At 39.4% G+C, this 21,086-nt stretch overlaps 1 protein-coding gene across 2 annotated transcripts in view; it reads right to left on the bottom strand.

Moving 5' to 3' along the window:
* Positions 1-1,159: 1,159 nt before the first annotated feature.
* Positions 1,160-21,086, bottom strand: part of LOC145981134 (uncharacterized) — an 89,547-nt gene continuing 69,620 nt past the window's right edge. For both annotated transcript variants that reach the window (XM_083114247.1, XM_083114257.1), the window contains 5 exons: positions 20,724-20,824; positions 19,275-19,410; positions 7,998-8,070; positions 4,623-4,669; positions 1,160-1,616 (listed from right to left, as the gene is read on the bottom strand). In XM_083114247.1, the coding sequence (XP_082970373.1) occupies positions 1,554-1,616; positions 4,623-4,669; positions 7,998-8,070; positions 19,275-19,410; positions 20,724-20,824 (420 nt within the window). In that variant the 3' untranslated portion in view covers positions 1,160-1,553. The remainder of the gene's footprint in view (positions 1,617-4,622; positions 4,670-7,997; positions 8,071-19,274; positions 19,411-20,723; positions 20,825-21,086) is intronic.

Raw genomic sequence — 21,086 nt, 5'->3', positions numbered from 1 at the left:
CATTCCAAATAGTGACCCATTGTTCGAACAATTAACTTACTCTATTTCAAATAACTCTTCTCAAACACCTTAAAGAGAAATTTAGAGGTTATCTGCCCCCTCCCCTCCCCACCCAAAAGAAAAATGTGACCTGTCTGCCTGGAAAGGCATGTGCCGCGCCGCCCCTGGTAAGGCAAAGATTTATCTGAGTAGGTTAAGATATATAAGCAGGGTACTTACTATTAGTGGAAAGCTGCAACTACTCCAGTAGCTCCTTGATTGTTCTGAATTGTTCCAAGTGCAGTGAATTTCCAAATTAACGTTTTAGCCTGGACTATCAAAAATTCTGTCCTGCACCATGGCCGTATGAGTCTATACCGCGTTTGTTACAACCTGTCCCGGTTCCCGCACTACCTGATCGCTGGCTTTTCTCGGTGCTGGAGAAAGTCAAAGCCAGGCAGCCAATTAAAATACGCAACGTGGCAACAGCGTCTACGTAAGCGCCTCTCTTCTGGCTTCCATTCGATCCTCGCTGTCCAGCAGACAATTTTTTTCTCATTTCTCATTGGCAACGAAACTGTCAAGCGATCCCTAGCACGGGAAATGGGACAGGTTCTAACAAACACGGTATAAGTTGGCAGGCTTTGGGCGCTCAGACTAAGGGATGTGTTTTTATATATAATAATGTCTATTTTGAACTACCGTTGCATAGGGGTTACAACAACAAACAAATGAAAATTTTAAAAAATGATGGACAAACCAATTACACTATTTCCTGTGTTAAAAAACCTTGTCCATGGAGATAATTTTCAATCTTAACATTATTAGTTTACTCCATACAAGAAATTCTAAAAATTAATCATTGGTGGAAATCAGCATTAACATTTTTCCTGAATGGCATTTTTGGGTGAGAAACATGTGCAAGAAATTATTGATATTGTTTTTTGCTTTTTATGGTATGGATTGACCCTGCATAATGCTCTTGTCAAAGATGTGACAGCCAAAATTTAAGAAAATAAAAAAAATGTACAATAGGAATAATATATCATCTTCATAAAAAAGAGTTACCATTAAAGACACAAGATGTTGACTCAAATGAATTTATTTTTAATATTACTTTCGAAAATACAATTTTCTTTACTTAAAATGTAAACAAATAAACTATCTAGAAAGCCCTTCGTGCTTGATAACTAGCTAATATGAACTGTGTTGGACAAAGACATCAAATGCACTGGAAGTTGCTGCAAAAAGTTACAAATGAAGTTTACAAAATCTCACTATACTTATTAAATACAACAAAATGAAAACACTAAAGAAAATCTTACATGGAGCTATTATTACCTCCCATACAAATTTATTTTTAATATTACTTTCGAAAATACAATTTTCTTTACTTAAAATGTAAACAAATACACTATCTAGAAAGCCCTTCGTGCTTGATAACTAGCTAATATGAACTGTGTTGGACAAAGACATCAAATGCACTGGAAGTTGCTGCAAAAAGTTACAAATGAAGTTTACAAAATCTCACTATACTTATTAAATACAACAAAATGAAAACACTAAAGAAAATCTTACATGGAGCTATTATTACCTCCCATACAAATAAAGTCCGCCATGCGTAAAAGGGCATCGAGCTGAAAGAACAAGAACGATACAATAAATATATAGTTAGGAAAGTCCAGTCATTACAAAAATATTTCTAGTCACAATACAAGGTGTGGGACAGATGGGGAGTTATGAACCAATATCTTGAATGGTAAGAAATTAAATACAAATTTATCTATCTAACAAATACCTACCGAGGTGTAAAGGGTGGCCCTTCCACATAGTACACTCTTGTCAACCTCACTTCCATGTAGTACACCTTGGACTGCACTTTGCAAACTAATGAGGCTCTTGCATCTGGCCAGTATAATCTTTGTAGGACTGTGTGTGTTGTCCTGTGTTTTATCCTTGTTTGTGCTGAGTGCCCCTTTAGAGCCTCAGCATTTCACTGAAGTCAGAATACTTTGGTGTCCGATGTACCACAAATTTTAAATTCAATCAATAAATAATAAACGTACTGATTTTCTCAGGATTTTCAGGTATTTTCAAACAAACTTCAAGACTATTCTATAATGTTTTAACTTTGTTTACACTATATGATTTGAGTGGAAATATGAGAGCAAGGGTTTCAGTTGCCAGAAACACCATATTTGAAAGTATTACTTATGAACATCTGCTGTATCAAATCGTCTTTACAGATATGTAAAGAATCCATGTTCACTGTCAGTACAGCTCAACCAACACGAAAAAAACTCAGGAAAATTTGTGAACTTCAGCGGACAGACATATGTTCATTGGTTCCTACCTTGTTTTTAATTTTAGGGTGGGGTTATCAGCCAGAGCTGGTGCAGGCTGGAGTATACCTACATTTTTCTTTAATGTGAACAATGATAAACATTATGTCTCCACAGTCACTGTGGGGTCATTCCATGTGAAATCAACAAATGAAGAGGCAGTTTTCAACCTTACATATTTTGATTCGTTTGAAATTTGGCATACTGGAAGGGCCACCTGAGATAGGAAAATATGCAAAGTTGCAGATCCATATATTTTGTATTTCCAAAATTACAGTGTTGCAAACTGCAATTTTGACTGTTCTTTTCCAACATCTTGTTGACTTTAAATTGCAATATTTTGACAATCAGGGCACCTATTGATGTGATTCATAGAAAGATTTTGAAGTGTTCTTTCACATGACACATAGCATGCCTATGTCAGCGTAAAAAATAAAACAATTGAAGGTGATGTAAATAAAATTTTGGTAGCTATTTTCTCAAAAACAGGTCTTAATTTTAAATATATATATATATATATATTTCATACATATGATATTACTCAATAACTGTACAAAATTTAAAATTGGAACACCAGTGGGATCCGAAGTTATTTTAGATTTAGGTTAGGTTAGGGTAGAGAACATTAGATAATACACGATGACAGATTTTGACAGACAAATTCATAATATTCAAAAGTAAAAGTCTAATGGATATCATGTACAATACTGGCTGAATTAATGTACATTAATATGATGTTTAAATTTTCAGTTATTAGAAATACAGACTGATTCAAATGTCTTTTCCCACAGGCAACTCCATTATTAGTGCACATTGCAAAAAAATGCAAAGAGGGGTGTTGTTGGAAATAGGTAAGTTTCAGTCTAATGTGCTTAAATTTTCAATGTATCGTGCACCTTTCAAGCCTCGTTGGTAGCCGAAAATGCCACATTCTTGGGCTGGAATATTCTATAGCATTGCAATACCACACAGTACAGGGTAAATTAAAAACTGGTGATGATAATTACAGGCAAAGTGAACAAGTATAAGAAATGAGAACGTGGGACTGTCCTTTGCCCAGACCATTAGAAAAAAGGCTAAAAATGCACTAATGGGAATCAGTACTACATAAGTACTTCACACTGTGCCACTTTGCATGTCTCACATTCACATCTTTGTACTTTTTTATTTTGACTGTAATTATTGTATGATCCTGAAAATCACACTTTCATTATTTAGACCAAAAATTCAGTTTGGAAGCAACCCACAATGAGAAAAAAGAATCACAAGAGGGGTAACCAACTACAGTATTGTGATACAGGGACAGATTTTGAACTAGGATGCACAGATTTGGAATGGATAAAATGTGATTTCTCAATGCAAAAGTTTCTGCTGCTGTCTTCCTTCTTTTAATTTTTGCTTCAAAATTTTTCATTTCTCACTTACCAGAAAGGTGGATTGATTTAAATACACAATTTATAGAATAATGTGCATGAGTATTTTGTAGATATCAGAATCCCTTTTGGTGAAAGTGCATTATAGTTATTTAATGGGGTTTATTAGGCTCTAAGAATGGAAACAAAACACATTTACTGATGAAGTGAAGTTCATATGAAAGGAAATGCAATATGTTAACTGTAAACACACCTAAATTTTGCATGATTTAAAATTCAATAATTTTTATTGGCAAAAGTAGCAAACAATTTGTGTAGAAAAATATACAAAATACTAATCACGTTAAACCGTAAATAGTGTCATTATCATTAAACTAACTGTAAATAAACATGGCAGCTGATATTTTGCATTAAAAAATTGCCAAAATTCAGTCACAAAAACTATAAAATATATTTTAAGTTACAATTGTAGAATGCTTTATATATTGGAAGAAAAGTTACTGAAATTATGTAGTTCCATTAACACATTCATAAACATATCCATGATGTCAACAAGCATACAAATAATTTTAAAAAATTGATTAAATAAAAAAAACTGATTTAAATAAAAAAAACATCAAAAATGATTTTCATCCACCCTGCTTATCAGTGATTTATATTTCTAAATAAGCGAGTAATAAACACTAAAGACCTAATTAACATCTGATACAAGGCCCCTTTACACAAAACCTCAGGCAGTTGATGGCTGATCCATCCAAACCCTGAGTCCTCGGACATTGTAGTGCATTATGAAGGTCACAACAACATGGACAAGATGAGAATTTTAGTAAAAATGTGTACATTTGTGTTTTCCACAACACAATGGAAGTGTTTTACTGTTCTGGCACAAATCAATTCTGTGCTGACACACAGAACTGACACAACATACCTGCTCATCCGACCACAACCTTCGTGGCACTGTGGAAGAACGGCGATCTGTGGATGGATGAAAATATGATAGTGAAAATTACATTTCATGTATCAACAAACAATGATAAATACCTATGAAATAAAAAAAATATCAAATTTTCATGCACATGAAATCATCAATCCTGATCAATGAGTAGGTGATCAAAGTAGGAAAACAATACAAAAATAACTAAAATACAACATCATACAGTTCAATTGTTTGGTTAAGTAAAAATAATCTGACATCTCTGACAATTAATTAGAACAATTTTACATTCCAACATAGTGTTACTTGTTGGTTGGTCGAGTTGTTGTTTTAAGTCCACTTTATGCATAGACAGGCTAATTGTGACTGGATATACAGTTTAAAATGAGACCTGAACCACTACATGACTCCACTAGGTATCAAACACAGGATCCCTTGATTACAAGGCGTTCATGTTACAAATATGCCATTGGGGAGATATCATAGTGTTACTTGTGTCCTTGAGCAATAATATATAAAAAAGTTCTGAATTCTGGGTGTGATGGAAAGGACAATTAACGTGAATTTCTAGAGTTTACTTATTTTCCTCAGAGGAATAACACTTATGTACCACTCAGCAAAGGTGTATGAGAAAATATTAGAGAAAGGAAGAAGGGAAGTAACAGAGCTGAACATGAGAGAGGAACAGTATGTATTTAGAAGAGGCAGATCAACAGTAGATCTGATATTCACCATAAGGCAAATGCAGAAAAGGCACTATGAGTATGGAAATAATTTGATTATGGCATTCCTAGATATAGAAAAGGCATACAATAGCATGGACAGAACACAGATTTGGAAGGCTCTAAGAATGAAAGGAGTCAAGGAAGAGATAGTGTGTAGAGTGCAGAGCACATTCAAGGCCAACCAGAGCCGTGTGAAGACACCAGTGGGAAGAACAGAGTGGTTCAGTATAAGTAATGGACTAAAACAGGGAAGTTCACTTTCCCCACTGCTCTTCATAATTACAATGTATGGAATTAAGAAAGAGGTGGGGAAGAAGATAGGAGAGGAAGAGATGAAGGCCATGTTGTTTGTTGATGACTTAGTAATATGGGGAACAGGGAAGAAGAAGTACAGAGACAGCTTGATAGTTGTAATGAGGAAATCAAAAGAGCAGGAATGATATTCAGTGCAGAAAAGAGCGAGGTGCTAATAACAAGAAACAGAGCCAGAATGAACCAAGAATAAAAATGGACATGGAAGAGTTGAGGGTAGTGGAGAGCTTCAAATATCTAGGAAGCATAATTGAGAGATGTGGAAGAATAGATAATGAGGTAAACAGAAGAGGACAAATGGGTGGTGGACTATACCAAAGTGATGGAACAGGGATGTACCTATTAAATGCAAGAAGGTAATATACAACACATACTATGTGCCAATAATTATGTATGGAGCAGAGATTTGCACAATGAAAGAAGAGACGAAAGAAAGATGCAGGCAGTGATGAAATTTTTAAGGAGTATATTAAGGAAGACTAGAAGGGATAGAATAAGGAATGAGGAGATCCGACAGACAGTGGGTGTAGTGAAGCTTCAGGACAGAATAGATCAGGCAGAGATGAGATGGTTCGGACACATGAAGAGGATGGATGCAGAAAGATTACCAGTAAGAGCTTACCATGCACAAGGAGTGGGAATAAAGCCAAGGGGGATGCCAAGATGTCGGTGTAAAGAGCAGATTGTGGAGATTGTTAGGAAAAGAGGGCAAGATTGGAACACCATGGAAAGAGAGGAGTGCAGCAATGGAATAAACATCAGCGTAATATCCGATTGTTCCAACCAGAAAAGTTAGGACTTGAGGAACACAGCATCACCGAGTGACACAGGATTTTATTTGCCGACACCAAAATAATAGCTAAATGTGCTGGTCACTGGGACCAACGGGTAAAGGAAGTCATAGCCATTTCACGGGAAAGCACCAATCTCAACAGGGACGTGAGACTCCAGGTCAGTCACGTCTGGAACCCACTACTTCGTAAAAACAAGACACCAGCTAATGAGAACACCAGGATCCAAAGTGAGCCAATAGAAAGACAGAGTCCAAATGCAGCCGCATCATAGTCATATATATAAACCCACACTGGTCTCCATTTTAACATTCTCTGAAGATGAGAAACATTGGAAGGTAACTCCAATTTAACCTGGCTGGTAACCTGAGAACACCTGTTCGAAGTCCATTTTGTCTTTCTTCATATATCAAGTAATAACAGTACACAACGAAAAGAATTATCAGAAGTAGTGAAGAGTGCATATCATAGAAACATGAAATATTGAGTTAAGAAATGTACAGTCACTTTGATTAGATAGTGGCATCGTTAACCGATCTCACTTTGAGCCGCACAATTACTAAAACATAGCATAAGATGTTCCATACACATAATCCCCTTGCACTTTTTCAATTCAATTTTGGACTTTCTGTCCATAGAGTGTGGACATAGGTTACACCTTTCCTTGTTTAACTTGTTTTGGTAAAGGTAGAAAGCAATCCGATGCACACTGTATCGGCTACAACTAAAAGTAAAATTTTTTGGGTGTATCACACCACCCCACCTGAGTCATGAAGGGTTAACAATATAAAGAGCCTGTGCGATTCCAATTTATTCAAAAATTCTAATTCAATTCAATATATATATAAAATATTTAATTTAAGATGCAGAATTTACATTTGCCATTTCACATACTCAGACTCAAAATACATCTACAAACACAAGTCACAAATGCTACGGGACATATTAATCTATGAAAAAAATTGCTAATTGTTTAAGAATTCCGATCTCAAATTTACCTATCATCTGCAATAATCTTCTGTCTGTCTGTTATGCAGATTTTTCTGCAAAGGACAATAAGAAAGCAAACAAACTGAGAGAATTCAGTTTTATTTTCCATGCTGAACTGTGATAAACTTGCCTCAGGGCATTAGTAAATATGTATAAAGTTAATGGGATTTTGATGAATAAAAGATGCAATTTTTCACGTCTACGGAGAAAAAAATCACATAGCATTCATGCATAATTCCTGGAATTCAAGGAATTTCTGGTGAGTAGCCACCCTGTAATATGAAGAAAGACTATTTAAGTGTTTCTATCAGTGTAAAAAAATTTCAGTTTTGTGATTGGGCTGATTGGGTAAATTTGTATCAGATATGACAAAACTTTTCCCTTGCACTATCCACAAAGGAATTAACCTATGTGCTTATCGTGTTGCCAGACAAGAGCACTTATCACCATTTAAATAAAAACTCTACACATCCTGGCATTACATACATAATTATGAACATGGATACAATCTTGCTAGTGTAGTTTATTAATTAATTAATTTAATTACTTGCCTCCAACACCTTGCAGACCAGGAGGAAACTCTTTGCGCATTCCTTTTGAGCGAAACACCTTCACCCCACGAACCTGCAAAAAAAAAAAAAAAAAAACAATATGTATTTTACTGATTATTTTAAATTAATAAAATTAGTAAAGTGCATTGTATACATAAGGACTGAGATGTTGCAATAAATTGATATTGGTCAACACCAGCAGTATTGCCATCAGAGAGTACTCGTTGAAATTTGATGAACTTTTTTATTTTCTTCTCATCATTTTATTTATTGTGGGAATTTCACAGATCTGCAAAAACATCATGTGTCCCTTTTGCAGTATAAATATCTTTGATATTACAGGATGTCAACCAAAATAACGAATCAAAAATTCGTCACTTTTTCACCTTGACTGTGCTGTTCTTTTTCTTGACCATTTTCCCCTTTTTCTTAACATGTATCTAATCACCCCCTACAGTTGGAAATTAAGAAAATATATATTTTTATTTAATGTAAAACCCCTACCATACGATTGGTTCAAATGAAAACTGAAGCTGTACGTTAACAAGAGATTTAGACTTGCTTTAATTATTAATGACAAATGACATTTATCAAATAAAAAGCACATGCATCAATGGAGCCTAAATACTTGGTGGATCAAATGTCGTTCCACGGCATACGACAAAACATTCAGTATCGATAAAAGCCCTCATTCGTTTCAATGTTTGTTCATAATATCCACACAATGCCATACTATGGTGTTGTACATCTGTTGGATGGTGTCAGAATGGGTGCACCATTCTGGTCTATAGGTACGACCTTTTATAGATCACATAGACAAGAAAAAAAATATGTTGGTACATTTTAAATGTGACATTTAGAGGTTAGTCAAATGTGTCTGTCTCACTGGAAATTTCACCTCCCCCACCACCTCACCTTCCATCACTTGTTTCTGGCACCGTGTTTGTGTCCAATGCATAATAGAGACCTAAAATTTATGCCAAAGGATGGCAAGATGATTTTCCATTTAAGTTCAGCATTTATTAAGACTTCCTCAAAATGAAATGTCTGGCAGGTTCATTGCATCACATTGCATCTATAGTTCAACAAAGAAACATTTGTCAATCAAGATAAAATTCCCACATTTCCCTGACTTTTTTTGACCTCTCCAATTCCCTGACTTTCCGAGGTTATCCAGGTCTGTCGTCACCCTGCTCTACCGGGTATCAAACCTGGGATCACTTAATTAGAAGGAGAAAACGTTACTGTTTCGTCATCTATATTTTTATATAAGACGTAAGAGAGTTACTAAAGATATATCCGCGAAACTTACTTCCAAATATTCTATTAATTTCGGTGGCCTCTGCTACCATCCACTTGGGAATTCTATGCTCTACTGTTAGGTTGACTTCCGGTTCCTGTTGTTGTTTCCTCGACTACCGCTAGGGGTGCTGGGGTAGCCATTTCATCTGCTGCACACGATGGGTTTGAGCTGTTGTAATAGTGGAAGCCAAACATGATGAGCCTGCCTGCTGTCGATATTCAGCTCGTGCGGAAAGTGCATAATATGATCCAAAAAGTTTCAGTTAGGCACGTATCACACACCCTAATCAACACCAAAATCAAAGAGACGCATGCTATTATGCACTTTCCGCATGAGCTGAATATCGACAGTGGGCAGGCTCATATGTTTGGCTCCCGCTTTTGCAACAGCTCAAACCCACTGTGCACAGCAGATGAAATGGCTACACCAGCACCCCTAGCGGTAGTCGAGGAAACAACAACAGGAACCAGAAGTCAACAACAGGAACCGGAACTCAACCTAACAGTAGAGCATCGAGTTCTCAAGTGGATTGTGGCAGGCCACCGAAATTAATAGAACATTTACAAATAAGTTTCGCGGATATATCTTTAGTAACTCGCTTACGTCTTATATTATCAACCGCGTTATTTATTCCCCTCGACATGAATATATTTTTATATTTGTCAACAATCCTACACATAATCAAACTATTATTACTATTTATGATTATGCCAGAATTTATTTCTAAATATTTAATTTCATGGATACATGTTCATTCATGTATAAAATCTTAGGCATTTACAAGAAAAATTCTTTGAATCTAGGATAAAAAGGTAAAGTGCTCCCCTGTGCTTAGCACCACACCATGAAGGCGTATAGGGGGTGTGGGGGTAACGCCCCACACTTTCTTGATCCGGTCGTGAGTGGGGGTGATGTGATCAGCATCACGCCCCTTTATTTATTTATTTACTGGGACATTTTTTCACAATGGTTGAGAACCATTTCTCCAGTGTTTAGGTCTTTGCTTTATCGAGGCTAGAAAGTTTTGCACTTACAGTTTGAGGTCAGTGCATATGATATCTCAGTTTCCTCATGCACAACATGCCTGTTCCTCTCTTGCACAAATTTTACAATGTGATTTACACATAACAATGTTACTTGTTGCATTTTTTTGGGTGAATAATACATTTATTAATGTAATTTTTTTGGTGTCATCATGCAAACTGGGCAAAGAAACAAGTGTATCTTGCAGTATGTCATGTGGAGCTTGTCTCTTTGGTGTGAAATGCTAGTGCCACATGTCGTGTATTGCTTTGGTGTGAAATCTCCCTTAGAAACAAGAGGTCCTGTTCCCATGCAGCATTCATAATGGCATCTTTCAAAACAAACACCTGGCCCCCTCCATGTAGGACTGCCTTGACGGGGCGAGGGGGCTTAGTAGGGAGGCCAATTTCATCTCATCATTTCACCCATTCTTCATATCCATATCTCACGTTTTTCACCATTCCATCACGTCATTCATCTCCATATCTTTGACCTCCCTCTATGAAACTTATGTATGGAGGTCATTTTCATCTCATCATTTCACTCATTCTTCACATCCATATCTCACGTTTTCACCATTCCATCACGTCATTCATCTCCATATCTTTGACCTCCCTATAACTAAGGGTCCTGCTAGAGGAGACAACCTCGATAAAAAAAACCTATCCCAAGGTGTGAGTTGCACGTGCCGATGGAACAGTGTTGGCTGCAGGGGTAGGTGCAGTCGCGAACGTGGCCTCGGGGATTTCGGTTTGGTCCTCGAGTAGCCTCCATTTTTGGGGGTAGGCCTTCCTCGGCATAGAGGGCATGTCGAGGCGACAATTTATGGACCCTCCACAATAAATCTTTTTGTATATGGGTACAAAAAACAACTCAAACGGGGGGAAACCCCCAAAACGAGCGCGGCCTTCGAGCCCGCTTCAATTATTGGAAAAGACAAGTAACGTGCCACGTTATCTTGTGATTAGTATTGTGCAGAAGACCGAGAGTAACGATGAATCTGCAACAACAAAGAAACATGGAGCTGCTACATTAAAGGACTTGTCACCGTTTCTGATCAAGAAACAGCTAGACTACGCCGCTGGTTCAGACGTACCAGAAATAAAGAAGCTGCGATACGGGAGTCTACTTATCCAGACCAGCACAGATCGCCAGACCAACAACCTTTTAAAGTTAAGATCTTTGGGCGACTTCCCTGTTAATGTTGAACCTCACCGCCAACTTAACAGTAGTAGAGGTGTGATTCGCCACTGGGATCTGTTAAATGCTAAGGAGGAAGAGATTCTTGAAGCACTCTCAGACCAACATGTCAGCGCAGTGCAGCGAATAAGCGGAAGTCCGGAGAACTAGTACCAACTGCTTCACTTATACTGACTTTTCAAACGACCACTCTCCCAGACAGGGTACGGGCTGGATATTTGAGACTCAAAGTCCGTCCGTACATCCCTAACCCGATGCGTTGTTTCAAATGCCAGCACTTTGGGCACACTCAGCCTTCCTGCAAGGCCACTACCGCCCTTTGTGGTAAGTGTAGTCTGCCTGAGCATGGGACCGAACCTTGTTCTTCTGGTCCCAAATGCATTAACTGCCAAGGCGAGCACCCAGTCTGGCATCGTGACTGCCCATCTTTCCAACAAGAGAAGAAAATCAGAGAGTTGGTCGTCACAGAGAAAATCTCAGCTGGTGAAGCAAAACAACGTCTCCGTGAAAGTATACGCACCACTTTACCTGTGCCATTCGCCACAGTTGCTGCAGCTGCTCTGACCCGTCGCAGTGTGGGTGTACAAACCAGCAACCACTCATCGCTCCACAGAGAAGAAGTTCAAGCAGGTGCACACTAAAGAATATTTTCTAAAGTCCAGTAGCTCTCCAGTCAGGGCGGCATCGACCACCCTGAAACTTAAAGCGCAGCTGAAAGCTGCCCGGCGGGCGCTAAAAGCACCCGCCCCCACTCCCCCTTCATCCCCTTCGCCCTCTGTGTCCTTACCCGAGGACATGATACAGGACGAAGCCGCGGATGAAGAATTTATCAAGGTGACAGGGCCTAGAAACAGAGTACGCCTTAAAAGGTAACTACAATACCTCTAGCTATGGCTTATTGTCTCCAATGGAACCTTAACGGTTTCTGTACACATCTCGAGGAACTGCAAATCTTAATATCTGAATTTGACCCTGCCATTATATGTCTCCAAGAGACACATTTTCATCCAAATGAATCAGTGATTCTAAACGGATACACGCTTTACCGCACCGACAAGCTTCCTGAGGGTCGTCGTGCACACAGTGGTGTTGCAATCGGTGTTCGAGATACCATCCACTCAACACCAATCTTTCTCACCACCCCCCTCCAAGCTGTCGCCGTGCGGGTCCATCTACCACAGCCAATATCTGTGTGCTGTGTCTACATCACAAGGGAGGAGCGATTCTCTCTTGAGGACCTCCTTTGTATATTCGAACAACTTCCATCTCCTGTAGTTCTTTTGGGCGATTTTAATTCCTACCATCGTTTGTGGGGCTCCGTTCGTACAGAGCCCCGGGGTCAAATTGTAGATCAATTCCGTGAGGCATCAGCTTTAACGTTGCTGAATGATGGAACTCCCACATATTTGAGTCCTTCCTCTGGCACATACTCTGCGTTGGATTTGTCCTTTTGCAGTCCCAGCCTTGCTCCTACCACATCTTGGAGCGTTCACCCTGATCTCTGTGGGAGTGATCACTTCCCTCTCATTCTTACCTTCGAACATCTTCAGCAATCACGTGAACAACACCCTCACTGGAATCTCAGTCGGGCCGACTGGGAAGTCTTCGAGCGTGCAGTGGACCTTGAAGTCGATCTTGCGTCGACTTTACCACCAATCGACGCCTTAGATGTCTTTGTGTCAGGAGTGCATGATGCTGCACGCACCTCCATTCCACATCCCAGTGGACCTGCGAGGCGACGCCCAGTCCCCTGGTGGACTGCGGAGATCGGTGCAGCCATCAAGGACCGCAATCATGCTCTCGATCGATTTAATAGGAACCACACTGCCGCAAACCTCGAGCAGTTCCGCATTAAACGTGCCCGTGCCCGTCAGCTCATTCGAGCCAGTAAGAAGGCGTGCTGGGTCCAATACGTGTCTTCTCTGACGAAGCAGGCTTCGTCGAAAGCCGTTTGGACCAAAGTACGTCGCATCCAGGGGGGTGCATCTACTCCTCTGAGCGCTCTGGAGCACGATGGGACGTTGTACACAGATTCCGGAGACATAGCTAATATCTTGGCCATGCAGTTTTCTGGTGCGTCTAGCTCTGTAAATTATGAACCACGTTTCCGCCGTGAGAAGGACCGTCAGGAACGACGCCCTCTCGTTTTTCGAAGTCATAACACCGAGCCATACAACTCTCCATTCACTGAACGGGAGTTCGATCAGGCACTTCGAGATTCTAAGAACACAGCTCCTGGAGTTGACAAGATCCACTATGAGATGCTTCGTCATCTGCCCATTGGAGCAAGAAATTTCCTTTTGGCGGTATTCAACAGGCTTTGGTTGGAGGACTCTTTCCCCACTTCCTGGAAAGAAGCTATTATTGTTCCCATCCTGAAACCAGGTAAAAAACGCACCGCAGCCTCGAGTTACAGGCCTATTGCCTTAACTAGCTGTGTGTGCAAGTTGATGGAACGCATGATCAACAAGCGTCTCACCTGGTTTTTGGAGGAAAACTCATTGATAAGTAATTTTCAATGTGGTTTTCGCTCCAACCGTTCCACACTGGACCATCTGGTTCAGCTGGAAACACACATTCAGGATGCATTCCTCAACAAGGAACATTTAGTTGCAGTTTTCTTTGACCTCCAAAAAGCATATGACACAACGTGGCGTTTTGGCATCCTAAAGCAGCTCCATTCTTGGGGCATCCGTGGCCATATGGCGTACTTTATTAAAAACTTTTTATCTGATCGTTTTTTCCGCGTACGTGTTGGGAACTCCTTTTCGGATCTTCACGAACAAGAGAACGGTGTCCCACAAAGCAGCGTATTAAGTGTGACTCTGTTTGCCATAGCAGTGAACAGTGTTATGGCAAGCATTGTTGCCCCTGTACATGGTCTTCTGTATGTAGACGACCTCACGATCTTTTGTCGGTCACGGAATCTCGCGTCAGCTTCTCGTCAACTCCAACTGACGATAAACCGTTTGGTTGAGTGGTCCTCCCAAACAGGTTTCACCTTCTCATCCGAGAAATCCGTGTGTGTTCACTTTTGTCGTCAACGTACATGTCATTTCGATCCTGACCTGTACATGGGGAAATCTCCCCTGTGCTTCGTGAATGAGGTCCGCTTCCTGGGCCTCATTTTCGATAAGAAATTAACATGGCTACCTCACCTTCGCCAGTTAAAGTTCTCTTGTCTTCGAGTTCTCAACCTTCTACGTGTTTTATCTCATACTTCTTGGGGTGCTGACAGGACGGTACTGCTTCGCCTGTACCGTGCACTCATCAGGTCGAAGCTTGATTATGGATGTGTTGTGTATTCTTCTGCCCGCCCATCTAGACTTCGCATCCTAGACACCGTCCACCATGCTGGTATACGTTTGTGCTCTGGTGCGTTTCGTACGAGTCCAGTCGCTAGTTTGTACGTAGAGGCATCCGAGCCGTTGCTGTCTCTGCGAAGACAGCGGCTGGTAGTGAACTACTTCCTTCATCTTAGCTCGATGCCTTCACATCCTTCATTTGACACCATCTCCGACAAGAGTAGGCTGGCAAGGTATCGGCTCCACCCTAGTGCCACTAGACCATTTGGTGTTCGTGCAGACGAGATCCTGTCAGCACTTGGTGTTGACAGTGATCTTCCTGGCGTCTCTCCACTCATTCCGCCTCTCCCTACCTGGGAGTTTCCTGCACCTTCTATCGATTTTTCCCTGACTGCCCTTCCAAAGGCAGAAACACCAATGGTTGTATACCAGCAATGGTTTTTAGAACTTCGTGCGAAGCACCCCAATTTTAATGTGTTTTACACGGATGGGTCCAAGACAGTCGAATCAGTCAGTTGCGCCTTCGTCCTACACTCTCAAAGTTCCAGTTTCGCGCTACATCCTGCCTGTTCCATCTTTACGGCAGAGTTGTACGCCATTCTAAAGGCACTGGACTTTGCAGACGTGAATGGGCTGAAGAAAGTCCTTGTGTGCTGCGATTCGACCAGCGTTTTGCAATCTCTGGATTTGCTGTATTCCCGGCATCCGGTAGCGCAACGCATATTCAGACGGCTTGTGTCCTTATCTGCCAGCACAGATGTACACTTCTGTTGGGTCCCTAGCCACGTGGGCATCCAGGGGAACGAAGCAGCTGATGCTGCCACCAAGTCTGCTGATGCAGATGGCGACGTTCTCGTCCACCTTTTGCCAGCTAGCGACCTGCAGAATGTGTTCCGTTGTCGCCTTCTTGACACTTGGCAGACCGAGTGGGATGTGGAAACGGGGAACAAGCTTCACTCTGTTAAGCCCACGATAGGTGCTTGGCGTTCCTCGTCTCGTCCATCTCAGCGAGAAGACGTTATTCTTACCCGCATGCGTATAGGACACAGCCGTCTCACGCATGGTCACCTACTGCAAGGGCTGGACCCTCCGTTGTGTCGTACTTGTAATGTTATTTTAAGCATCCGACACATTCTCGTTGAATGTGTCGATCTTGCTTACCTCCGGCAGACTTTTAACCTTTCCGGCTGTTTGTCATCCCTCTTGGGTGATGACAGCAGTATTTTATCACGTGTTTTTAGTTTTTTGCGAAGAGCTGGACTCTTCCACCGTCTGTAAGGAGGTTTTTAGTTTGTTCTGACTTTTTAATGTGTCGTGTTTGTCTCGTGCAGGTCTCTTTACAACCTTGCACTTTTAGTTTTTCCAAAGGGGCTATCTACACCCCTTTTTTAAATCTCAGTCAGAATTTTAGATAAGGGGACATTTCCCCGTATACACAGAAGGGTGCGAAATGGCCTTAAGTGCCGACGCACCCATAAATTTTAACTCAATCAATCAATCAATCAACAAACACCTGGCACAATTATTCCATCGAAACAACAACAAAAATACTTCATTCAAGATAAAATTCCCTTACATTTCCCTGCCTTTTTTTGAGCTCTTAAATTCCCTGGACTTTTCCCAGTTTTTCAGGTTTGTTGCCACCCTGACTTAGTTGAAATCAGGAGCGTATATTCTAGGTTACCTAGGCTATCACCGAAACCCAGATTAAATACAGAAAATAATCAACTATCAAATGTGACTGATGCTTCACTCTCAAACAACGACCGCGGGAAAAAATGATAGTATAAAACCTGCGACTCCTGTGCACCGTACTCCCCGCTTCCATGGCCCGAGCTGAAGGGAAGAAAAGGCTGCGGGGGATTTTTCATCCAAGGTTTGTTTTCCTTGTGCTCGCTCTATACATGGAGATGGACTCCTTTCCTTTAAAACTACCACCAGACTTCAGCGGTTAAATTCTTCCCCGACCAGCGCCTGAAGGTGGATGGTGGCATATTTGTAGTGGCTTCTTAGACAGGGAACTCTTCGTTTTACAACGGCGGTAAAACCTTACAGCAATGCCAATGTGGTAACCAGCATGGGATTTTCCCAGGTTAAGGGAAATTTTGAAATTAAACTACTATTACAGGAATGGGAAAATAGTGGCTGGCATGTGGTATGGAATTTGTCCTCTAGGCCAAAACAACACTGTCCCATCGAACACATGCAGAACTCACAGGCCGCTGACCTTCAACCAATCCACTTTTAGATGTTTTCTTTCAACCCCTCTGCTGCTTTTTTTATGACAGGCTGCGGTAGACTGACTGGCTGGAGATGACAAAGGGCATTTTGCGAGTGGAAATCGCGTTGAAGAAAGTTTAAGAAAATTAGGTTTCTTAATGTGTGGATTTTCTTAAATGTATTGATTGATTGATTGATTTAGTTTATTTTACTTCGCGTTTTGTGCCTCTTGGCTAATTTGCGAAGATGGGGATGAGTGATGAAATGATGAAATGGATGAAAATGGACATTTACAAACAACCATACCCGACCGGGATTCGAACCCGGGACCCTTGGCATCGCAGCGCGATGTGCTAACCACTCAGCCACAGGGTCGGGCACTCTTAAATGTATTGAGTGAGTGAATTACGTATATATGTTTTGAATGATCTGTGCTGCATCGTGTAGTGAATGAAAATGAATGACATAATTAATGAACTATTGCTGAAACAATTTACTCTGCTTTTGCATGAGGATAAACTTCAAATCATGAAGATATGCAGGCCTCTGGCATCGCAAAGAAGAGAAGAATGGATTTGATTTGTTATTTTGCGTTGCTCTTCTGCCACTTTAGCTAATTGCGACGATGAGAATGAGTGACGATACGATGAAATTCATGAAGGGTCATTCACAAAGAATACCCATGTCCATGCCTGGTTTTGAGCCTGGGACCCCTGGCATCATAGTGCGCTGTGCTAATAAGCATTTTACCACAGAGGTTGCCAAGAGAAGAATGGAGTTCCTGTCCAAATTAAATATTCAAGGTAAGAAGTTTATTATACACGTATATTTTAGTCTCGCACGTAGGCCTACATAAATATTTCACAATAAGGGACTCTATATTTTATAAATAACCATGAAATATTTTAAATGTTTTCCTTATTGTTTCTATATTAATGAAACAGTGACATTTTTATAATTATTAGTAAATTGTAATGTATGTATTTTTAATCGCAATGTCGAATCACCTTAAAATCAAAGAAATTGAACGAAAAAGAGCCTCCCATTTGAACATTATGATAAAAAGAGATAGCCCAGGTTTTAAATCCAGCATACGCCACTGGTTGAAATGTATTCATCTCAAAGGCTGAATGAGACACCTCAGACAATGAAAACAGTGGGCCTTTGAAATTATATTATTTACAGCATCTACCTATAATCCATGAATTCTGGAAATGAGACTTATTGTTACATTGATTACTCTGGCAATGACTCTTTTAGATTCTGAATGATCACTTTGCATTATCTTACATTCAACTATAAAAACTTCCCAAATTCTTTGATGTGTAAAGTCAGAAAAATTTTTCATTCTACATTGTAAAGGAACTTTTTCCCTTTAGCCCTGTAACAGACATTAGATTGGAAATTAACTGCACATGGTTAATACTAGACTAGTGTACAACTAGTACAATTGGAGCTGAACTGATATTGCAAGTGCTATATTGGTTTACATTAATAATCAACATTATTGGCCAATATTTTTCCCTGTCCATGATTCCTGTGAGGTATGCACAAACTTCACAAAAAATTCATGCCAAAAATATGATGTAAATGTGGATTTTCATTTGCAATATTTTACAACATATTCACATGGCCTTGTTTCAGTGAGTAGGAATATTCTAACATTTATCATGTGAACAAACTTATAAAGTCGTGCAGTACTAACTTTAAAAAAAAACACAGCAAACTTTCTTGCATATTTACCAGGGCTAGGTCGATACCACTTTGAATTAGTACAAAACTCTTGGATTCCACTGATACAAATGAAGCTATTCAAAATAGTAATTAATATTGATAATGAAGTACATTTAAATGCATTTGTACAGTAATGGACATTTCTGGATTGTAATGATTCTTTTGAGAGTGGGATTGTTACAAACCATAAGTGTTCATGACTCTACACCAATTTACTACTTTCACAGTTTGGGGAGCACTTAAAACTTCTACTGTTCTCCACCATTACATGTGTAGGGCACAAATTATATCAGAATATTTAACAACAAAATTCATTTTTCACACCACAATGGTGAAAAATAAACAAAAGCTTCAAATTTTGAATAATTTCTACAATACTGGGCTCTACAAAAATGCACAGACTCTAGGAAAAATATTGGCTGATACTTAAACATCAGAATCTGCAACAATTACACAACTTGTGAATGCATGGTTTCTTATGGAAAGACTTACTCCTCCCTCATCCAGAGTGCCATCACTACCATTCTCTGCTTCTCTGTCTCCTTCATATTCTTCACCAGACTTTCCTTTCTGCTTGTGTGAATCTGCATGGGCACTTTCATCATTGTCACTCAACGTCTCTATCATACTGAAATTTAGAAATTAAATAAATTATAGCACTTCATTACTTGTTATTATGTAATCAGTTATCCACATTAAATCAACAATTCAGTCAGTTGATTAGCTGTGCTCAGAAACCTCAATTCATGTAAAATAATAATACAAAAACAATACCAAATGTTCTTGAACAGTATCAGAAATATTACTTTTTTAATAAGCATTTGTCTCATATCGAATAATAAAATTCAATTTGATTTTCAAAATCTTGAAAAGTTCTATGTTTCATGGGAAAAGGTGGATGGAAAGAAAATTCAATTGATGGAAGTTTTCAAGGGGTTTCAATCTTAGTGGAAAAGAAGTCCTCATTTTAAAAGTACAGTTTCCTTCTAAGCCACTATATTTGTGATTTCGTGCATTAAGAGAACACATCACTGACGTTCATTACTCATTGCCATTACATCCCCTGATACCTTGATATTTAACATGTATATGCATTGTATAGAACATCACATTCTACAACAATAATCACAAAGGTGAATGAATAGAAAAATACTTTACCCATAAACTTAGGCATCACTAAACACTTTGTAAACAGTACATCCTTTGGTCAGATCTCTCACATAACCAAATAATTCGCATTCTCACTTCGGTGTGAGCCAAAAATGGTTCTCAAAGTTTGTTTTAAGTGCACTTTATGCTCAAGGGGCTAACCTGAACTGGACCTAGAGTTTAATCCTTAGATGCCAGGCTACTTTCCTCAGTATTACCTGCAACATCAAGGATGGCTTCAGTACAAAATTTGAAATTATGTAGTGCTTGCCACAATCCCCTTCCATTCCCAATTAGGCCCCCACCCTCAATCCCCAACAGTTTGCTTCATAAAGTGAACCAAGTGCATCTTTGGTCATCCAGTTGCAAAGTTTTAGTTTAAGCAAGAGAAATAAAGAACACCTGTGAAGAACTTAAATTAATTTTAAAACTGCACATTTACAAGTCTTATGCTGAACCACCTTATAATATTTCATTTGGTTATGCCAGCTATAAAATTATAATCAAGACAACTTTTGAAGTTCATGATAACTAACTCTCAAGCTTTCTTATTCTCAGACCCCGAAGATTTATAGCTACAGCAACACAAGCTTTCCATATGTCCCTATCCTGGGCAAGAATTACTTGAACAATAATGAAGTTCATCATTGGAACAATGATTGAGTCCATGGTGGATAAAAATCAAGATATTTATTAAAAATCATTTATCATGATTTTTTTGATTTAAATAGCTGTTTGTGATTTAAATTTTTTTAAAAAAAAGATGCCTATTGTTGTCTAAATGTATCTTACCTTTCTTCAGACTCTGGGTGTTGAGGTTGAGATGTCACATTCAGTGGATCTGGATAAACGGAAGGGAGCCTTACACCACCTGGAAAGATTCCTCTATTCATCTGAAAGAACAGACGTTACAAAATTAAGGTAAGACACAAAAGGAGTGGTATGCACACTACTCTAATTAAATTCATCTATTTCCAAGTTTTTGAATTTTGACTCCTGAACATTAACATTCAAGACAAAAGGTATTTTACTTTTTTAAAAAAACAGGAAGTACAGATTTTACATTCATACAGTACTACCCTTAAAAAAAAAAAAAAAAAAAACAGGAAAATTTCTTGCATATTTACCAGGGCTAGGCCGATACCACTTTCAACT

This window comes from Lepisma saccharinum, chromosome 2 (assembly GCF_977018435.1).
Source record: "Lepisma saccharinum chromosome 2, izLepSacc3.1, whole genome shotgun sequence".
NCBI lineage: Eukaryota > Metazoa > Arthropoda > Insecta > Zygentoma > Lepismatidae > Lepisma > Lepisma saccharinum.
This window is presented reverse-complemented; position numbering and strand designations above follow the sequence as displayed.